Source organism: Cnephaeus nilssonii (genome assembly GCF_951640355.1).
Source record: "Cnephaeus nilssonii genome assembly, chromosome: 10".
Classification (NCBI taxonomy): domain Eukaryota; kingdom Metazoa; phylum Chordata; class Mammalia; order Chiroptera; family Vespertilionidae; genus Cnephaeus; species Cnephaeus nilssonii.
In genome coordinates, this window is record NC_137081.1 from 15,427,259 (window position 1) to 15,444,359 (window position 17,101).

The 17,101-nt window shown below is 38.8% G+C and overlaps 1 protein-coding gene across 5 annotated transcripts in view; it reads left to right on the forward strand.

Annotated features, from left to right (window-relative positions):
- UNC80 (unc-80 homolog, NALCN channel complex subunit) overlaps positions 1-16,841 on the forward strand; it is a gene marked incomplete at both ends in the record, with an annotated part of 167,667 nt that extends 150,826 nt beyond the window's left edge. For 4 of the 5 annotated variants that reach the window (XM_079781819.1, XM_079781822.1, XM_079781820.1 and 1 more), the window contains 8 exons: positions 282-447; positions 1,790-1,969; positions 5,021-5,159; positions 7,074-7,130; positions 13,825-13,906; positions 14,799-14,910; positions 15,522-15,730; positions 16,575-16,841. In XM_079781819.1, the coding sequence (XP_079637945.1) occupies positions 282-447; positions 1,790-1,969; positions 5,021-5,159; positions 7,074-7,130; positions 13,825-13,906; positions 14,799-14,910; positions 15,522-15,730; positions 16,575-16,841 (1,212 nt within the window). The remainder of the gene's footprint in view (positions 1-281; positions 448-1,789; positions 1,970-5,020; positions 5,160-7,073; positions 7,131-13,824; positions 13,907-14,798; positions 14,911-15,521; positions 15,731-16,574) is intronic. The other variant, XM_079781823.1, reaches the window with a different exon arrangement.
- Positions 16,842-17,101: the final 260 nt, after the last annotated feature.

The following is a 17,101-nucleotide window of genomic DNA, read 5'->3' on the forward strand; positions in this document are numbered from 1 at the left end:
CTCACCATTCTATTCCATTTCATTCCTTTCTTCTCCTCCTCCTCCTCCTCCTCCTCCTCCTCCTCCTCCTCCTCCTCCTCCTATTCTTTTCATGCCCCGATTTCCTGGGGCAGTGATTCAAAGGAATGTATTGATTAAGCACTTCAACACTGTCCTATAAACTTCATATGGATAACCTTATTTGACCCTCACCTCACAACCAACTATGAAACAAGTGCCGTGATTAGCCCATTTTACAGAAGGGGAAATTGAGGCCCTGAGAATCTCCACCTTCCTTTCAGCTTCTGGCCCAACCAGCAGAGAATCACGACGAGCTTTCTGCCCGGCAGCACATTGCTGACCAACTGGAGCGGCGCTTCATCCCCCGCCCTCTGTGCAAGAGCTCCCTCATTGCCGAGTTCAACAATGAGCTGAAAATTCTGAAGGAGGCAGTGCACAGTGGGTCAGGTGAGTGTGCCTGGGTTTGGCTAATAAAGATGCCACTCTTCGGGTCACTGCTCTTTTTGGAACCATCTGGGTTAGCCATTTCGGAACACTTGACAGATTTGCCTATGTGAACATGGCAACAACAAAACCAATCAAGGCGACATCATCTGTTTCACTGTACTCCTTTTCTAAACATTGTTTGTGATATTTGTTTCAGTAGGTAAGCTCTTTTTTTAAATATTTAACTGGGGAAGAATGTATTTTAAATGTGTGCCTTCACTTCCTTTTTGAAAAGGAGAAGGGGGACTCGAATGCATTGAGCATCTATTCTATGGTAGATTATTTCATAGGTGTTATATCATTTAATCCATACGAATACCTACAAGATGTATAACTGAGAGTCCACTTACAGCATGAGGAAACAGACTAAAAAAAGGGTCAGTAACTTACATGCCAGTGACAACAAGGAGGGAACTTAAAGCCACGTCTGCAGGATTGATTAGAAAGCCTCGAACCCTTTACCAATTGGAGGAAGAGAGGGTTGAATAAGAGCTGGCAGATGAGGAGATACTTTCTTTATATTTTTCAAAATGTTTTCTTTGGGAATACATTGCTTGCTTTTTATAACAATGAAGAACAGATTGCGGAGGAAGAAAAATAAATCATCTGCCACTAGAGGGCAGTCCATACCCATAAGTGGAATATTCCGTGTGTGGCTTTTTTTTATTGTTGCTTGCAAAGTATTAAAGACAAAAATTTTGACAAGTACAATCTTGGTGAAATTTCCCACAGATCCATTAAAATATTCTACTTTATAATAAAAGAATCTGACATAGAACCTTGTCGGGGGGGCTGGTATTTTATAAATTGTAATTTCCAGAAAAGGAGAATAAGAGAACGGTTTGATTATATATTCTGATTTTCTTTTTTGTAAGGTTTCCATCAGACAGCACATTTATTACTTTTATACGCTTGTGTCAGGTGAGGTATGTTTCTCAGTAAAATCTGCCAGGTTGGAAGCTACAATTCATGTCAAAATTAATTTGCATCCTATCTGCCCTGGAAAATGAAATTGAAAAACAGTAAGAGAGGAAGCAATGTCAAAGCATTTCACATTGTTGGTAATTTCATGCTCCCACCGGCAAACTATTCAGTTTATATCAGTGGCCAGTTCTTACTTTTTACTTTAAAAAAATAAATGCTCTCACTTCCATTTGCTACTTTGTCTTAGAGATCATTCATGTGGGACACACCATTTAACTGACTTTTCTTAAAAAATGCAAGAGCTCAGGGAGGAGTGTGAAGCAAACACGTGTGCTCAGTGTCCTCACCAGGGATGTCCTTTGGTCTCCCCACCCCCTAGCCTACCAGGGGAAGACGTCCATCAGCACCGTGGGCACCTCCACCTCTGCTTACCGCCTGAGCCTGGCCACCATGTCCCGCTCCAACACAGGCACCGGCACGGTCTGGGAGCAGGACAGCGAGCCCTCCCAGCAGGCTTCGCAGGACACCCTGAGCCGGACCGATGAGGAGGATGAGGAAAGTAGGTCGCCCCTCAGAAGCCAGCAGGTCAGGGGGGTGGGTTATAGGGAGGGGGTGAGGTGGCACAGCTTGGCCATGCCAATGAGGGCTTGGGAAGGATTTCTGCCTTTCCAACCCTTGTCACTTCTGACCCCCTGGTCATTTTCACAACAAGGATTTAAAATGGAACTGTAGCTGATTCCATGATCCCTACAGCCTGCTCTTCTTACACATTTTTTGATGTCCTTGATCATCTGGGAGGAATTCAGGCAAAAAGTAAACCTTTGCTTTGAGCTTATATATTCAGCTTTTTTCCACTAGCTCTCATTTAAATTGTGCTTAAGTAACTAAGGGAAGCATTTATACCCCTTTCTCCTGGCCATCTTGCTTAGAGGGTTGATCCCCTCAGATGATTCCACAGGGCAAGAAAAAGTGAGCAATGCATACGTTCAGGACTCATAAGGGATCAGTCGGCTATCCTACCTAGAATGTGAACATCCTACCTGGAACGTGAACCAGCATGCTGTCTGGAAGGAATACTGGTGACTGAAACAGCCCGTGAGCTTCTAAGGCATATGCTTAAGATTTGGTGTTATGAAATGAGGGAGCTTAATAGGAGTAGGGTGCTTTCTTTTCATTTTTTATTTGTTTTACATTCATGATAATTCTGCATTAGTTTCAGGTTTTAAAAAATAAGAGGTGAAAGGTTCCATTAAATACAACTTTTGTTTAATGTTTTTTTAAAAAATTGCATTGATTGTTTTCCAAGTGTGTTTTAAACACACTCTGATGTAACATTTATAGTGAAGTGTGCTGTCAATGAATGCCTTAAGAATGAAAACAAAATCTAAATCTTCGATCAGAGCCCCTTCAGAGCAAACCAAAACAAAAAGCCCCCCTCTGAACTAAATTGAATAGAGGGAATGGAAGCTGACGACAGAGTTTTAATTAAGAAGAATGCAAGTGTTTTAACAGCTTACTAGAGTTGGAATGGGTAAGAGAGGAGAAAAAATAAATGCTGTGTCAAAACACTTATCAGTAATGTTGTCCGATTTAGTTTCAGAGTTAATCAGATAACAAAGTGATAATTATATTGTCCTGCACCCAACCTGTCAACATACTTGTTTCTAACGCACCCATGGAAATACTGCTCATGGAAACACTCCTAAAAATATAATTAGGGAAATGTTGGGGGGATAAACAAAAAACAAGAAAATGAAATGAGAGAGATAAGGATCAGCAGTTTGAATATTTGTTAAGTCCTAGGAATAGTTCAGAACTTAAAGTAATATCTATTTTTCTTTAATATTTGAGGTAGTCTCTCAGCAGTTGTTTTTTTTGTTTTTGTTTTTAATAATGGAAGAGCTAAATATATTTTACAGGTACCCTTATGAATCAGCAGATGACCTACGCAATAGGAAGGAGCTAGGGGTGTAAGAGTAGAGAAGACATAAACAGAGATATCATTGACCAAATGCCAACACTCACACAGTGACAAATGTGCAACTTTTTGCTAATATTCTGCTCTCAGACATCACAATCATCCCAATGAAAGCAGGGTTGCTAACAAATGTTGTCGTGTGATTGTGATGTGAGTGTGTATTGAATTATATGAAGTGGGCTATGAAAGCTAGAGGGTTGACTGCTTTGAATTAAACTGTTTTTCCATTTAATCAACAAACCTGTTTTAAGATCTAGCAGGAACAGGGAAGTATGAGAAAGATATGTTTTCTGCCCTCTAAAATCTTAGAGGTCTTGTAGAGGAGATAACATTTTCTCTAATGGAAGAATGGAAGGTAGCACATGATTAATCACCAAACAAATATTGAGATAAATATTGAGGGTGTAAGTGTTAAGTGATATATTAGTTTGAATAAGGGGGTAGGGGAATCAATAGGATCTGAAAGGCCTTTGAATCACAATTCTGTCCTACTACTTTTTTCATGATTTTTAAGGCACATTTGCTAGTTTGCTTCTCTGTACATGCACCTAAAAAGGAAATACTGTTCTATAATAAGAACCAACTTCAACCCATCAATATACAGCAAATTAAAATTTGTAGCACTTTTCATATTCATTATCTTGGAATGAAATAAGTTTCATTAGAAATATGACCACTTGGGGTATTTTAAATAAATGATGTCAGATGACCTTAGATGGTAGCAAAAGTTCACCAAAACTCTATGTTAAACAAAATATGTTTGCTGTCCAGTGACAAACAACGTTAGCTCACTTAGAATGAGGTCACTTTGTCTAAGTTAACTTTCACAGGGATTTGAATACATTGATTTCTGCTTTTATGGAGAAAACAAGACTATGTGCTTAAAACTTAAAATTTAGGTTAAAATTATTCATGAACTTTTAGGTTTTCAAAAATAGTTTTCAGAAAAATATATCAAATAGTCTTACTCTCAGCAGTCTAAAAATCATGACATGTACTGAATTTAGCATTTGAATATCAAAGAAATGTACTTGATTCTTTCAGTAACAAAGTTTCTCATTCAACTACTCCTGAAATGTTTAAAAAATTATAGTCCAGCTTTTCTGAATTTACAGATCCCCTTGATTTCCACAAATAATCTACTTCCTAAAAATGGACAGGAAGTTTATATTTATTTCATGAAGGCTGTTCAAGGATTGGAGATGTGTGGATATGAAGAATTGTTATTCATCCTTTGTGCACATTAAAAAATGAAAGAACCTAATGGTCTTTTGCGATGTATTTTCCAGGATGTACATACTTTCATGTAGCTTTATTCCAGCTAAGTTTTCCTCACCCGAATGAAAGAAGCATCTCTTTAACTTGCAGTTCTATTTCCATCCTCAAGGCGACAATGTTCAGTAACTCTAGAGGCTAAGCTGTAAAGTCATATTTTACACAAATAGGAAAGGTGTTTCTTAGGACCCCAACGTCTTATTTTTTAATCTGTACAAAGGGACAAATGATCGTTGCGCTTTAGAGACTGCCGTAAGGTTGTATGCAAGCCAAGGATGGAACCCACATGCAAATGTGGGATTGGGTTTTCTGACCCATGTCATAGTTTTATAACACCCCACTCTTTGCCCCTTTCAGATGACTCTGTGAGCATGCCCAGTGTGGTAAGTGAACAAGAAGCTTACCTTCTGAGTGCCATGGGAAGGAGGAGGTTCTCCAGCCACGTCTCTAGCATGTCCGCACCTCAGGCTGAGGTGGGCATGTTACCTAGCCAAAGGTAAAGAGCCATGGATGTCTGATACTCTGCATTTGGGGGGAAGGTAGAAATTCTGAAAATTCACTCCTGTTATTCTGAAAAGGCTGAAAGGGGAAGCAAGCAATCAATGGTTTTAAGTGGGCCACTCAACTAGGGTTGTACAGGCAACAATTAGCGGAGAGTTTTCTAAGCCAGGGCTGTAGAAGGGATCTCAGTTTCTGATCCAAGCATCGTTTCTCCTTTAAAATGTTCCATAAATAGACACATGGTCTTCTTTCAAATGACATTCTCATATTTCTGATATATAATTAGCTAAGCTAATAATGAGTACCTGGCAAGTATATAGGGCTAGCTTGATATGTTTGGTAAAGTTTAGACTTCTGGTATGTCATCAGTATTCAGTTGGAGTTAGTGATGCTTAACCAAGCAGAAAAGGACTTAGGCTATTATGTGTGACCTTGGGCAGGTCATTTAATAAGAGTCCACAGTTTTCTCCTTTGTGAAATGAGGAGGTTGGCTGAAACAATTGTTAAGTAACTTCTCTACCTATAGTTCCATGATTCCATGATTAAACCCTTTAAAATATTTGGTTTGGTGTTCTTTGCTTCCTATGAATATACTATAAAACTTCCTAAAAATATAAAGTCATATGAGCAGTTATTGGTAACTATCAATATTTTCATTGTTAGCAATGTGCAAGGTTCCCTCAGGAATAAAATAAAACTATCAATTTATTTAAAGTTTTATTTAAATTAGGGAATTGTAGGAATTTAAAATAGAGCTTTTGTTGTTGTTGTTATTTACCTAAAATAAGCAGGCCATAAATTCCCCTTGTACATATCTGTTAAGGGGTTAACTCATTTCCAGGGAGAAAATTTGTTTTATTAGAGATGTACTAGAAATCCAGAAAGATAATCTAGTTACCCCCTTTGAGCTTGAGTCATGTTTTGGAAGGCTAGTGAAGGTAATAATGTCTATGTGCATTAGGGAGACGGGGCCCTTTTTTTGGACACAGAGACTATTTTTACAGTGTACTAGATTAGTTAAACAATTCTTTGGAGGCAGGCACTCCAGTTTTCCAGTTTTCTAAATGATTTAACAAGCATTTATTGAGTACCTCATGGGTGCTTATAAGCTCAGTGCTAGACAGTGAAGGAAAGAAAGGCAACGTATGACACAATTTCTGTTCTCAAATCCCAAAATCAACTGCATCCAAATAAATCAATAAGCGATTAACTTATTCTTTCACCAACCTGACAGGTTTCTTCTTTTGCCATTTACAATTCAGTCACTAGAGGATGGAGTAAGGAGGTAAATGGAGTTCCATGTGGATTTTCCAGGGTTACCTTTCTTCCATTTGTTTACTTGTCTTTTCATTGCAAAATTAGCAGTGGAAGTTGGGTTCTTTCTTTACTTTTCTTCGTGGCATCAGTTCCAGGAGTTTGGTTATGGCAGTTTATGGTAAGTGGTTTCTGTGTGATGATATCACCACACACAAGAAAGAAGCAGCAGTCTGGTCAATGAAACGTCACGTACATAAGACAGGTGAAAAACAATAACCACCCAGCCAAATGGTAACCGAAGGAATGGTAGTTTCATCTTGTACAGACTCATTCTGCAATGTGTTTCAGAGCCCATGTTTTTATTTGGAGCTCATTTTAAGTCCCAACTCTTGACCAATAAACAGATCACTCCTCTGAGAGTCGTATTCATCCAAAGTCCCTCCTATCCCCATTGCCTTGAGTCCTATGTCTTGACAAACCCAGCACAAGGTGAAATGGTTGACTGTCTCCTTTTCCTTCCTTGTTCTGTTAAATTTTTTTATTTATTTTTGGTTCTTGGAAGCAGAAAAAATCGCATGCCTTTTTTTCCTTTTTCTTTCATTTGTTTGCATTTTCTTTCCCTAAATGCTTCATCTCCCTACCCCTCCTGCAGTGAACCTAATGTCCTCGATGACTCCCAGGGCCTGGCCGCCGAGGGCAGCCTCTCTAGGTACAGTGTCAATGCTACCTGTCTATTGGTGTCTGTGCTGGGAAACTAGCTGTTCCCTGTCTCCTCTGTCTCTCTGTCTCCTCTCGCTCGTCTTGATAATCTACTTCCATTTCTTGCCCTTTGTTGTTCATGAACACACAAGCCTGGAAGTCAAAGGTGTAGCCTCCTTCATTTTCAGCTTTAGAGCTCAATCACAAATGGCCTACAAAGCTTACTAAAAAAGAAAAATCTGTGGAGTTCTTTTAGGGGCTTGTCCCATGGACATCTAAAATGTTTGATATGCCAAATGTTAAATTTATCTCATTTAATCATTCCCTCCCACACTGATATTCCTTAAGAAATGTTGTTTGGAAGCTAATTAATATAACTCCCCATCATCAGGAACCTCCTTATTAAATCAAGACAGATCTTTTAACTGATACCATGGATGGTAAGATAATAATGATGTTCTATTAAGAGTAGCAAAGTAAATACAACTTATGTAATTCCCTCTCTTGGATGCATGCTATGTGGCAGGTTATTATAACAGCTTGTTCAAATAACACTTACGTAAAGAATGTCTGTCCCAACATAAAGATGACTCCAGAACTTGCCATGAAATGGCAGACACAAACATTTCTGAGTAAGGAAGAGATGTCTTATGGTGCAAACAATATAAAGTCTTGGCAATTGGTTTAAAGCTTCAGAAAGGGGGCCTGCACCTTTAACACTCAGATATACCACGTCAAACATTCCTAATCTTGTGCTGTTGACTCACACCTCTCAACTAATCCTCATTAAGGGAAATGCTTCTTGTTCATTCTACGAGTGCCATCTCCAGAGAAAACATCCCCTTTCAGGTTTGCATTATTGAGTGAGTACAACCTACCCGCGTTTATTGCTTTATCACAAAGATGAGGAAATGTTGAGAGGCCGTTCCTGTGACAGGTTGTCCTTTGTTGCCTTTGCATCTTGTTGAGTTTCACATTTTCTTCTACAATTGAAAATGAGAAATTTTATCCATCATCAGGTGTACCTTTTTATTTATTTATTTATTTTTTACTGGACCCATAATTCATGACATTCATTTGTGTTTGCGAGCCCTTGCCTCAACAGATCAGTCTCTTATTGGTGGTAAACATGGACATGCCACAGAGAGCAGACTTTATTCCACTATCAAGAGCTTTGGGGACGAGGAAGAACAAAACTGTCCTCAAAACTGTTTCCCTTCATTGTTCACAGCATTTGAAGAGATTAGAACCAAGTCTAGCACCATGAACCCAGCTTTTCAAAGAATGCATTTGTTAAATGCTTAGTATTACACATCAGACTGGAGAACCTTGATTAGAATATCATTTCAGTGGCCTCCTGGGAGGAGACCGTGTTAAATTAGCCTTCCACTTGGCGAACTTTGTTTGAGGGCTTTTCTAAATTAGGACAAATTCTACTCCTGTTGAGTAAAATACTAGTCCAGGGTTGGTGAGAGAAGGCAGGAGTTTGAATGGATTGTTAGAAACTCTTTGACAGATTTGGCCCTCTCTAGCAGGCTCACGGTTCAAATGACTAATTTGGAGTTCTCTAACTCAATCCAATCTGCCCTGGGTCCAGTGTCAATGGGAATAAGCCCAAGTTCTTGCTATGTGAGACTGGGTCAGAGCCAAAGCTGTAGACGTTATCTACAGCTGAATTAGTCAGTCATGTCGGGGCTTTGATGATTGTTTTAGGTCAACTATTGTTGACCTGTTGTTCCTGTAACTGTTGTGTTTTAGTTCTGGGTGCAGCCTAGTCACCCCGATTCAGTTGTGGTCCTTAAAAAACTGGAAGATGAGGTATTCCCTTTGGGTTCTAACTAATTATATTAAAGCAGAGGCATTCCACCAGCCAGTAGCACATCCACCTTTGCCATACCCTGCAAATCGTATCTCTCGAACTTCATCATGTCACCAAGTTCTCTTTGGAGGAGAGGAACTTTTGACATTTACTAGGAGGTGGGTTTATAAAACAGGATAAATGCTTGTTATAGATGTTTTGCAGGCTTTCTTATTTGGGGCATGAAACTTCTTTATGCTACAGACTCTTAAAGTCCTAAAGAAGCAATGCGGCCTGAACAATGTAAATCACGTTCAGGAGATACCTGAGCACGCAGTATCTAACATGCATCCAACGTAGTTCTAAGGAAAATCTGGCACCAAAGCTTAAAGAATATCAGGAAGCATGCATATGCGAGAGTAATAAACCCACGACCTTCATCTAGCCCCCATATTTTGGTTAATTTTCTGGGAATTTGCTTTTGAAAGAACACTTGTTTTAGGCAAAGTGGGCAATGTGCTATGAAGACTAAATGAGGAAGACACCAAGATAGTCTGATGAAAAGATGGGGAAAAATAACAATTTTGCAGACCTTTTGAAAAGTTCTAAGATTTTTATAAATCTGTGCTGATTTATATAAAATATATATTTTTTTATTTTAGAGAGAGGAAGGGAAAGGAAGCAAATCATCACTGTGAGAGAGATACATCTATCGGCTGACTCTTACATGCCTCCTGCACTGGGGATCAAGCCCGCAACCCGGGCATGAATCAAACCATTGACTTTTTGGTGCATGGGATGATGCTCAACTAATTGAGCATACCGACAAGGGCATAACTGATTTATTTTAAATATTCAAGACAAGAAAAAGCACCCTGTTAGAAACACTACCTATGGAGAAAAGATTCTTTTTTATATAAATTAATAAATTGAAGTAATATTCCATGGAAAAATTATCTTCTGTTAAGAATGTTGCTCTTAAAGGTATAGAAACTCACTGGAGATGTTCCCTCCCTGTGCCCACCTCCAAACAAAACCACCATGGACCATAGTTCTCCTCCAGAAAAATATAAACATACCTAAGTTTATTCAAGCACTCAAGTCTGGATGTTTATACTTGAGAATTAGATTTTGTTTGGACATGTTAGAAGATTTTGAAAGGCAGGAATTGACAATCAACTCTAATTTTTTCAAAAAGAGTTTTCAATTCTATTTGATTCTATAAGGATCATTTTAATCACAGTGGAAAATAAGAATGCAGTTCAAGTTTCAAAAAGATGTATATTCTGGGTGAGAGAAAATAAAAATAACCTATTTAGTAGAACCTATCTCATGGTCATATACATTTTCAAAGTATAAAAATTTAGCAAGTACTCTCAAAGTACAAAGAAAAAAATTAAAACAACCTTTTTATGTATCTGTAAATGTGTGTGAGATACACAGATATGTACTTGGTCATTACTAAATCAGTTCTTATGTGACACCTAAGATCCAGATTATTCTCTTTTTAATCTGATTCTAGCCTCTCATCTCTAAATTCTGTGGTATTTAAAACACATTCTTGGATGTTGTGAGGCTGAGTAAATGTTAAACAGTAATATTTTGCTGGGAAAGGGAAAAGTGGGATTTTTGTCTACTATTGAATTCCCTGTTCTCTGAAAGCATTTTATGGCCCTTTTAGTGCTGGTTTTATGCATTCTCACCACAGGGCAATTATTCAGGGTAAATGGCTATTCTGTGTGTCTTGTGTTCCACCTCTAGATTTCTCTAACCACAGTAAAATTAAAACTAAAAATGAAGATAAAAGCAATGAAAATACTACTTCATTTTCTGTGTGCCAGTCTCCTCACCCATGGCTTCTACTTAATTTTTTTATTCATAAAATGTATTTCAATTCATAAACTTTTTTTGTCATTTGGAATGAGTAATATGAATTTTTATTATATTACTGAATGGCCCCTTGTTTAACTATTCTTTAAGAAATACCATTAGGTACTAGTATATATCCCATTAGAAAGTACAAACATATTTATAAACTACAATCCAACCATCATGCTGAAACAAGGGAAAAGAGGTAATTTGGGCCAAAATCATCCCTCTAACATTGTCTAAATTTCCCTAGCTGACGAATGCCTTCCTTCCATTTTGAGTAAGGCGTCTGTCTTTTGTGACCAGTTGAGTCACACCAGTTCTGCTAAGCCCCAAGCATTGGCTTCTATGGTTTGCCACTGTCATGTTTTTCAGTGACTCAAAAATACAAACGATGATCTTAGCTTCAACTTAGAAAGTTTTATTGGCTTTTATCCTTATTGTTTTGCCCTTTTATTTAGCAGAAGAGTAGAAATGAGCCATTTCTTATTCCCAAGAATAAAAATTTCAGGAAGCCAATTTTCTATAGAGAGGTGCTTAGGGCCAAAACCTTGGTCTTTTCCTGGTTAGTTTTAGTATTAGACACCTCTGGTCACATATTGCAAATCCTACAGATGAAATATTACATGATGTGGAGAGAAGCTAAACTGAAACTACTTCTTATATGTGACTCCAATTTGATATAGACCTGAGAAAAAGAAACAGGCTCTGCATAAATAACGTCCATTATGAACTTCCCTGACTGTTTATTAGTAATATGTCCTAATTGTCCACGGTTCAGCCAGACTCTGATGCCCCAAATATAAACATGTTAGCACTACATTTTGAGGGAGAATGTATCTGGGATATACTAGTATCTCCAAGGATATGTTCTATAAATTCATCTTTGATGTGTGCATTCCATTGATGAAATGCTACATCGTTTACATAGAACAGCTACTCACTAAAGCTATAAACTTGACCCATTTCTTAGCAATAAACCTCTCTATCCATAGAGAACATTTTGGTGCTTATTATGATCCTCCCTTGGAATTATCATTGTGAAATTACCATTACGTTTTGACATATAACACTCTCTGAGTAATTTGCTTTTTGTTTTTCCTTTTCTTGCGACATTTTTTTTTCTCACACTCTGAATGAAAAGAGATAAGTGGACCGCCTCGATTTCATTTTCTCTGCTCTATTATTATCAAAACATTTTATTACCCACTCCCTTTTAGTGTTCTAAAAGCAATAAACTTACTACAAACATCAAATGTAAAACAAGGAAGCATGTTATAAACATTACTTTTCATGTTCAAACCATCTTACATCAACTAACTTCTTTTCTCTACCTTAATGGGAGGTAGGTGGTAAGTATTAACCTCCCTTTATGGCTAAGGGAACTGAGGTAACATTTAGATGTCAATGAAGAACCCATTCCAATGAAAGCTTTGCTTGGTGTTTGGGAGAAACTTGTTTGTACTTTTGTGCATGTGGTAATTGAATTCTCTTTCCAATTTATGACACATGTTAAAATGTATACTTAATAAGGAGATTCATTTCAAACATGCCAGCAACATAGTCTGGATTGTTTATCAGAATTTATTGCATTGTTCCATTGGGGTAATTTTCTGTCTTCTTAGAAAGGTCATAGATGGTACAGGTCATACATGTTTAAAAATAATGTACATTGCTCTTTTGAACTTGATATTTAGGAGAACAAGAAAGTTTTAAAAACTTGTTCAGGGGACATTCTTATTTCATAAAAACTCTGATAAAACTCCATTTGGGAATTATTGATTTTCTTTTGGTGGAAATGTAAGACTTTTAAAAATTGACAGATGTGCCTGTGTCGATCACATCATGATTAACCAGTTGTTAACACAACATGGGAAGCATCTGATTGTCCATCTAGACACCAGTTCTTCTCCCTGCAACTGCCACTAGGTATTTAGAGAGCTCATTTTTTTAAAAATGAAAATAAATGAATATAATCTTTCTCTTTTTTTCCTGGACAGTTGCTAACTCTGGATTCCTCTGTGGCATATTTGACTCTAAAAACTATTTGTAGATGATTCTCCTTTTGCAAAGGCAAAGCAGAAGCTAATTACCCATAAACCAAATAATCCCATTGGCATCATCCACAGAATTACAGTGTTCTCTGGGGCATAATACATCTCTTTTTTCACTCCCACTGCCATTATAAACACCTATTATACATGCATGCAGAATGATAAGGGATCATGGACCCATGACAGTATTTTCAGCTTCACCCAACACTAAAATAGTGGCCACTACCAGTAGTCATTTTGCATATAAAATACACACATACACAGCAAATTTGGGGGGAGCAGGTTATTGCTTTTATAAACTGCATGATATGTTTGAGTGCAGCTCCTTGATATTGATCATTTCTCTTCCGAGTTCTACTGACAGATTAATTACTTTGCCAGCCTTTTAAATCTAAATCCATTTTAAAAAAAAACAACAAAAAACAAAAAACACTTGTCTGCCCATGTGACTATTCACTTAGTAGTCACAGAGACTTCAGGCTGCAAACATGTGCTGAATGTGCCCCTTCACCCAAATGGATTCTGTGTCTGATGTGTTTGATATTCGTCCATCTTACTTTCATTTAAATTGAAATCTTCGAAAAGGTGTTCCCATCCATGTGGTAGAGTTGTTTGTGTGTGTTCGTCACTACCTTTTTCCCTCCCCCTGGGGAAAAAAAATTGAGATTAGAATATGACATCTCAAACTTTTTGGTGGTTTCCAAACCAGGGGTGTGTGATCGAACCAATGTTTTGCTGAATGATAGCTATGACACCGTGATTGAAAACAGAATCTCAATTTTGGCAACTCGGGGCTACAGAGGCCTTGTCCTTCCTCCCAAAGCTTTGAAAACTCCCATCTCAGGGGTTCTTTCCCAACCTTCCTTCAAAGATAATGGTATCTTTGAAGTGACTGTTTCGTGTAAGTGACTTGGGCTAACACCCACCAGAGGACGATCTTCCGTACTGCCTCCAGGCACGCTAACACTGTTGGTGCTTGGCAGGGTGGCAAGTGTGCAGAGCGAACCTGGACAACAGAACCTCCTCATTCAGCAGCCGCTGGGGAGGAAGAGGGGCCTGAGGCAGGTAAGCAGACCTGAGAAGGGCAGGAGAGTCACCCCATGAAATAGAAGCTCTATTGAATTTTGAATGTCCTTGTATATTGAGATTACATTTTGCCTTCTTCCCACCCAAAACAAGCAGTACAGAGCACATGTAAAGCATGGTAAGTTCTTGAGCCATCTGAGAGTTTTCAGCTCCTATTTTAGCTCATATTAACGGAGCTGGTGGCTTAGTGAAGTGAGTAGGCCTGTACTTCTATCTGTTCCCTCTCCAGAAGCTTGCTTTCCCAGCCAAATCCATGACCCAGGAAGATTTGTTTTAAAGTTGATGTTTGTGTAAAGGCATGGACACAGTTGTCCTTTCTTCCTCATTTGAAGATGAATGATTCAAGTTAAAATTGAAACCAAAGTAAAGATTATCTTTATGAATTTCCTTAGGTGGGTTTCCTTTACATTACCCTCTAAGTAAAAATTGCTCTGTTATTGTGATGGGAGCATCCCAGCGTTGATTTGGACACCAGACACTTCTCAGTATCTGAGTTTTTTTTCATCAACCCCCCTTGAGAGGTCACATAGGTTCAACTGCAACTTTTAGGTGAACAAAGGCTGATCTGTAAGCAATAATTATTAGTTTTATATCCTGAAATTCACTGAAATTCTCACATTGGCTTCTTTAAATGATGTTAATGTTCTTAGCCTATATAAAAGTGCAATGATTAGGAGATGGGATTGGTTAAAGGGGATGTCAGAATCAAGTATTTGTAGTCAAACATGCAGAAAGAAGTTGACCAGCTACAAACGTAAAGAACAATCCTAAGAGTCCACAGAAACCCTTAAAGCAGGGAGTCACCCGTAGAATCCTCAGAGCACAGCGTTTTCTCCCGGGCAGTCAGCTTCATTCCGCCTATTCTCGTTAGCTAAGACGTCCTCTACTGTCGCGTCAGAAGACTCAGAATGAATCCAGAAACCGCCATGGAGCTCGGCTGTCAACCACTCGGAGGAGCATTCAACCTAAAACGAAGCCATCTGGTAAGGTCTCCTGTGTCCCTGCTGATTATACCATGGACACGATGCCATGCAACTCAGCCAGGGAGACCTGCAGAAACTTACACAGAGAAGCTCCATTTTGGGAAGACACTAGGATCAGGGAAGAAGCTTCCCAGAAAACTTTAGTACCTTTTTTTCTCCTCACCTTTCCCAACCCCCATCCTTACCCTCAAGAATCTAGAGAAATGGAAAAGTCCAAGGTAAACTATAAATGCCATGAGATCTAACTATAGAAGGTTGTGTTTTCTTTACCCAAGCCAGGGACTGTGTTTGCTATACGTCTTACTGAAGACAAGGACATGATAGATAATGGGGACTTTAAAAATCCTGTTGGCAGTTGTTATGAGGACCAAGTTCACCTAACGCTCTATGCAAATCTTGGTCTTGGGCCATTTATGTAAAAATGATTTTTTTTCTACCCAAATCCTACTTTTTATAAGAAGACGACATCAAAATATATACAGAATAGTCCAGTATGCTTTCATTTATTAATAAACCAGCAACATCTTCATTCAGAAAAGCCAGGAGGTACCAATTATTAAGCAATGACTACATATTTCCCCTCTGTTTACCCCTTTACTTCTGACCTACAGTGGATCAGAAACGATCTGTGACCTTCATTGAGGCCCAGCCGGCTCAGCCAGAGGTAGCAGGTGCCCCAACAGACACTCTTCCTGCCACAGTCCAGCCACCAGGCTGCAGCCCAGCCCCATCTGGGAAGCCAGAAGGAATGGACAAACCAGTCCTCACCTCTTCCCCGGCCATTGTTGTTGCTGATCTTCATAGACTGTCTCCCAAGCAGGTGAGGGTGCTAGAGGAGCAGGCAAGGCTTGCTCCCTGCATACTTACGTCTAGGAGCCACTTGGATATGCACATTTATTGCATATCAGTTAAGTCTAAGCCTGTAACATTTTGTTAGCCAGACAGACGATGGTCCTATCATCGTGAAAAAGAAGGCCATATAAAGTATATGGCCAGGAATACATTTACTTAAGAAGCAATAAGAGAAGTCTTGGTATTCTTTATTAGGATAAACCTCAGGGAAAATATTGCACAGCTAACATATCCATTGAAAACCATATAGGATACAGAGTTTAAAGATAGTTCAGTTTTTAAAAAGTTACCAATTCAGATGCAGCCTTTACATAGCGAGCCTTCTGCATCCTGTAAGATGAGAGGAACTTCTTGTTTTGATCTTTCCCCTCGTTGTTTTGATATTTTTTCTTCTTTTGATTTTTATAAATGAATTCCCATAGGTCTAACTTTCTTCTCATGTACTTGAAGAAAGCAAAGGAGCAATATTACTATATACATTTGCGTAGTCTTTAATGGTTAATAAAGTATTCTAACAGCATGATCTCATTTATCCTCACAGTGTATGAGGTTAGCTGAGCAAAAATTGGGCTCATGCAACAGGTTGGAAAACTGAGTCTTAGAAAGTTGGAGGGCCTCCAGAAAGCTCACATATAACAAAGGCCAGCAATGAGACTAGCCTTGAAACTCCTGTCCAGTTAAAGCTAGACAACATTTTTTTCTTTCTTTTTCTTTTTTTTTTTGTTTATTTTTTTTTATTAGACAACATTTTTTATACTCTCCCCTGGCACCCCTACTACTTTCCCATGACATTATGGTCTGTTTGATCGTAGAGTGAGACCCTCCCTGCTGAAGAAGGAGAAAAGAAGGAGGATCCAGAAGTACAAGGTGCTGCAGCACACAGCCCCCTCTCTACTCAAATCTCAGACCCTGATGACTTCCCAGGCCTTGAGACGTCCATCCTCCTGCAGCATGGAGACACTGTCCTTCACATCAGCGAAGAGAACGGCATGGAGAACCCCCTGCTGTCCAGCCAGTTCACTTTCACTCCCACGGAGCTGGGGGAGACTGGTGTAGACCTGGATGAGTCGCATGTTTAGTTCTGTATCTTGTCAGAGTTGCAGGTGTAGACGAGGGAGGGATCACTTAGCTAAAAGTTGAATACTTTTGCTTGAAAAACAGATGAAAACACAGCACTTTATATCCAATAGGTGACACAAATCTCAGTAGATTTTACTGCCAGTGCACATATTGTTTCACAAACATCTTTTAAAAATCAATGACTAAGATTATTTAATTGTATGAAGACCATAAAGACGAGGGTGTAAAAAGGGGAAAGAGCCGTTTGCACATTGTTTAT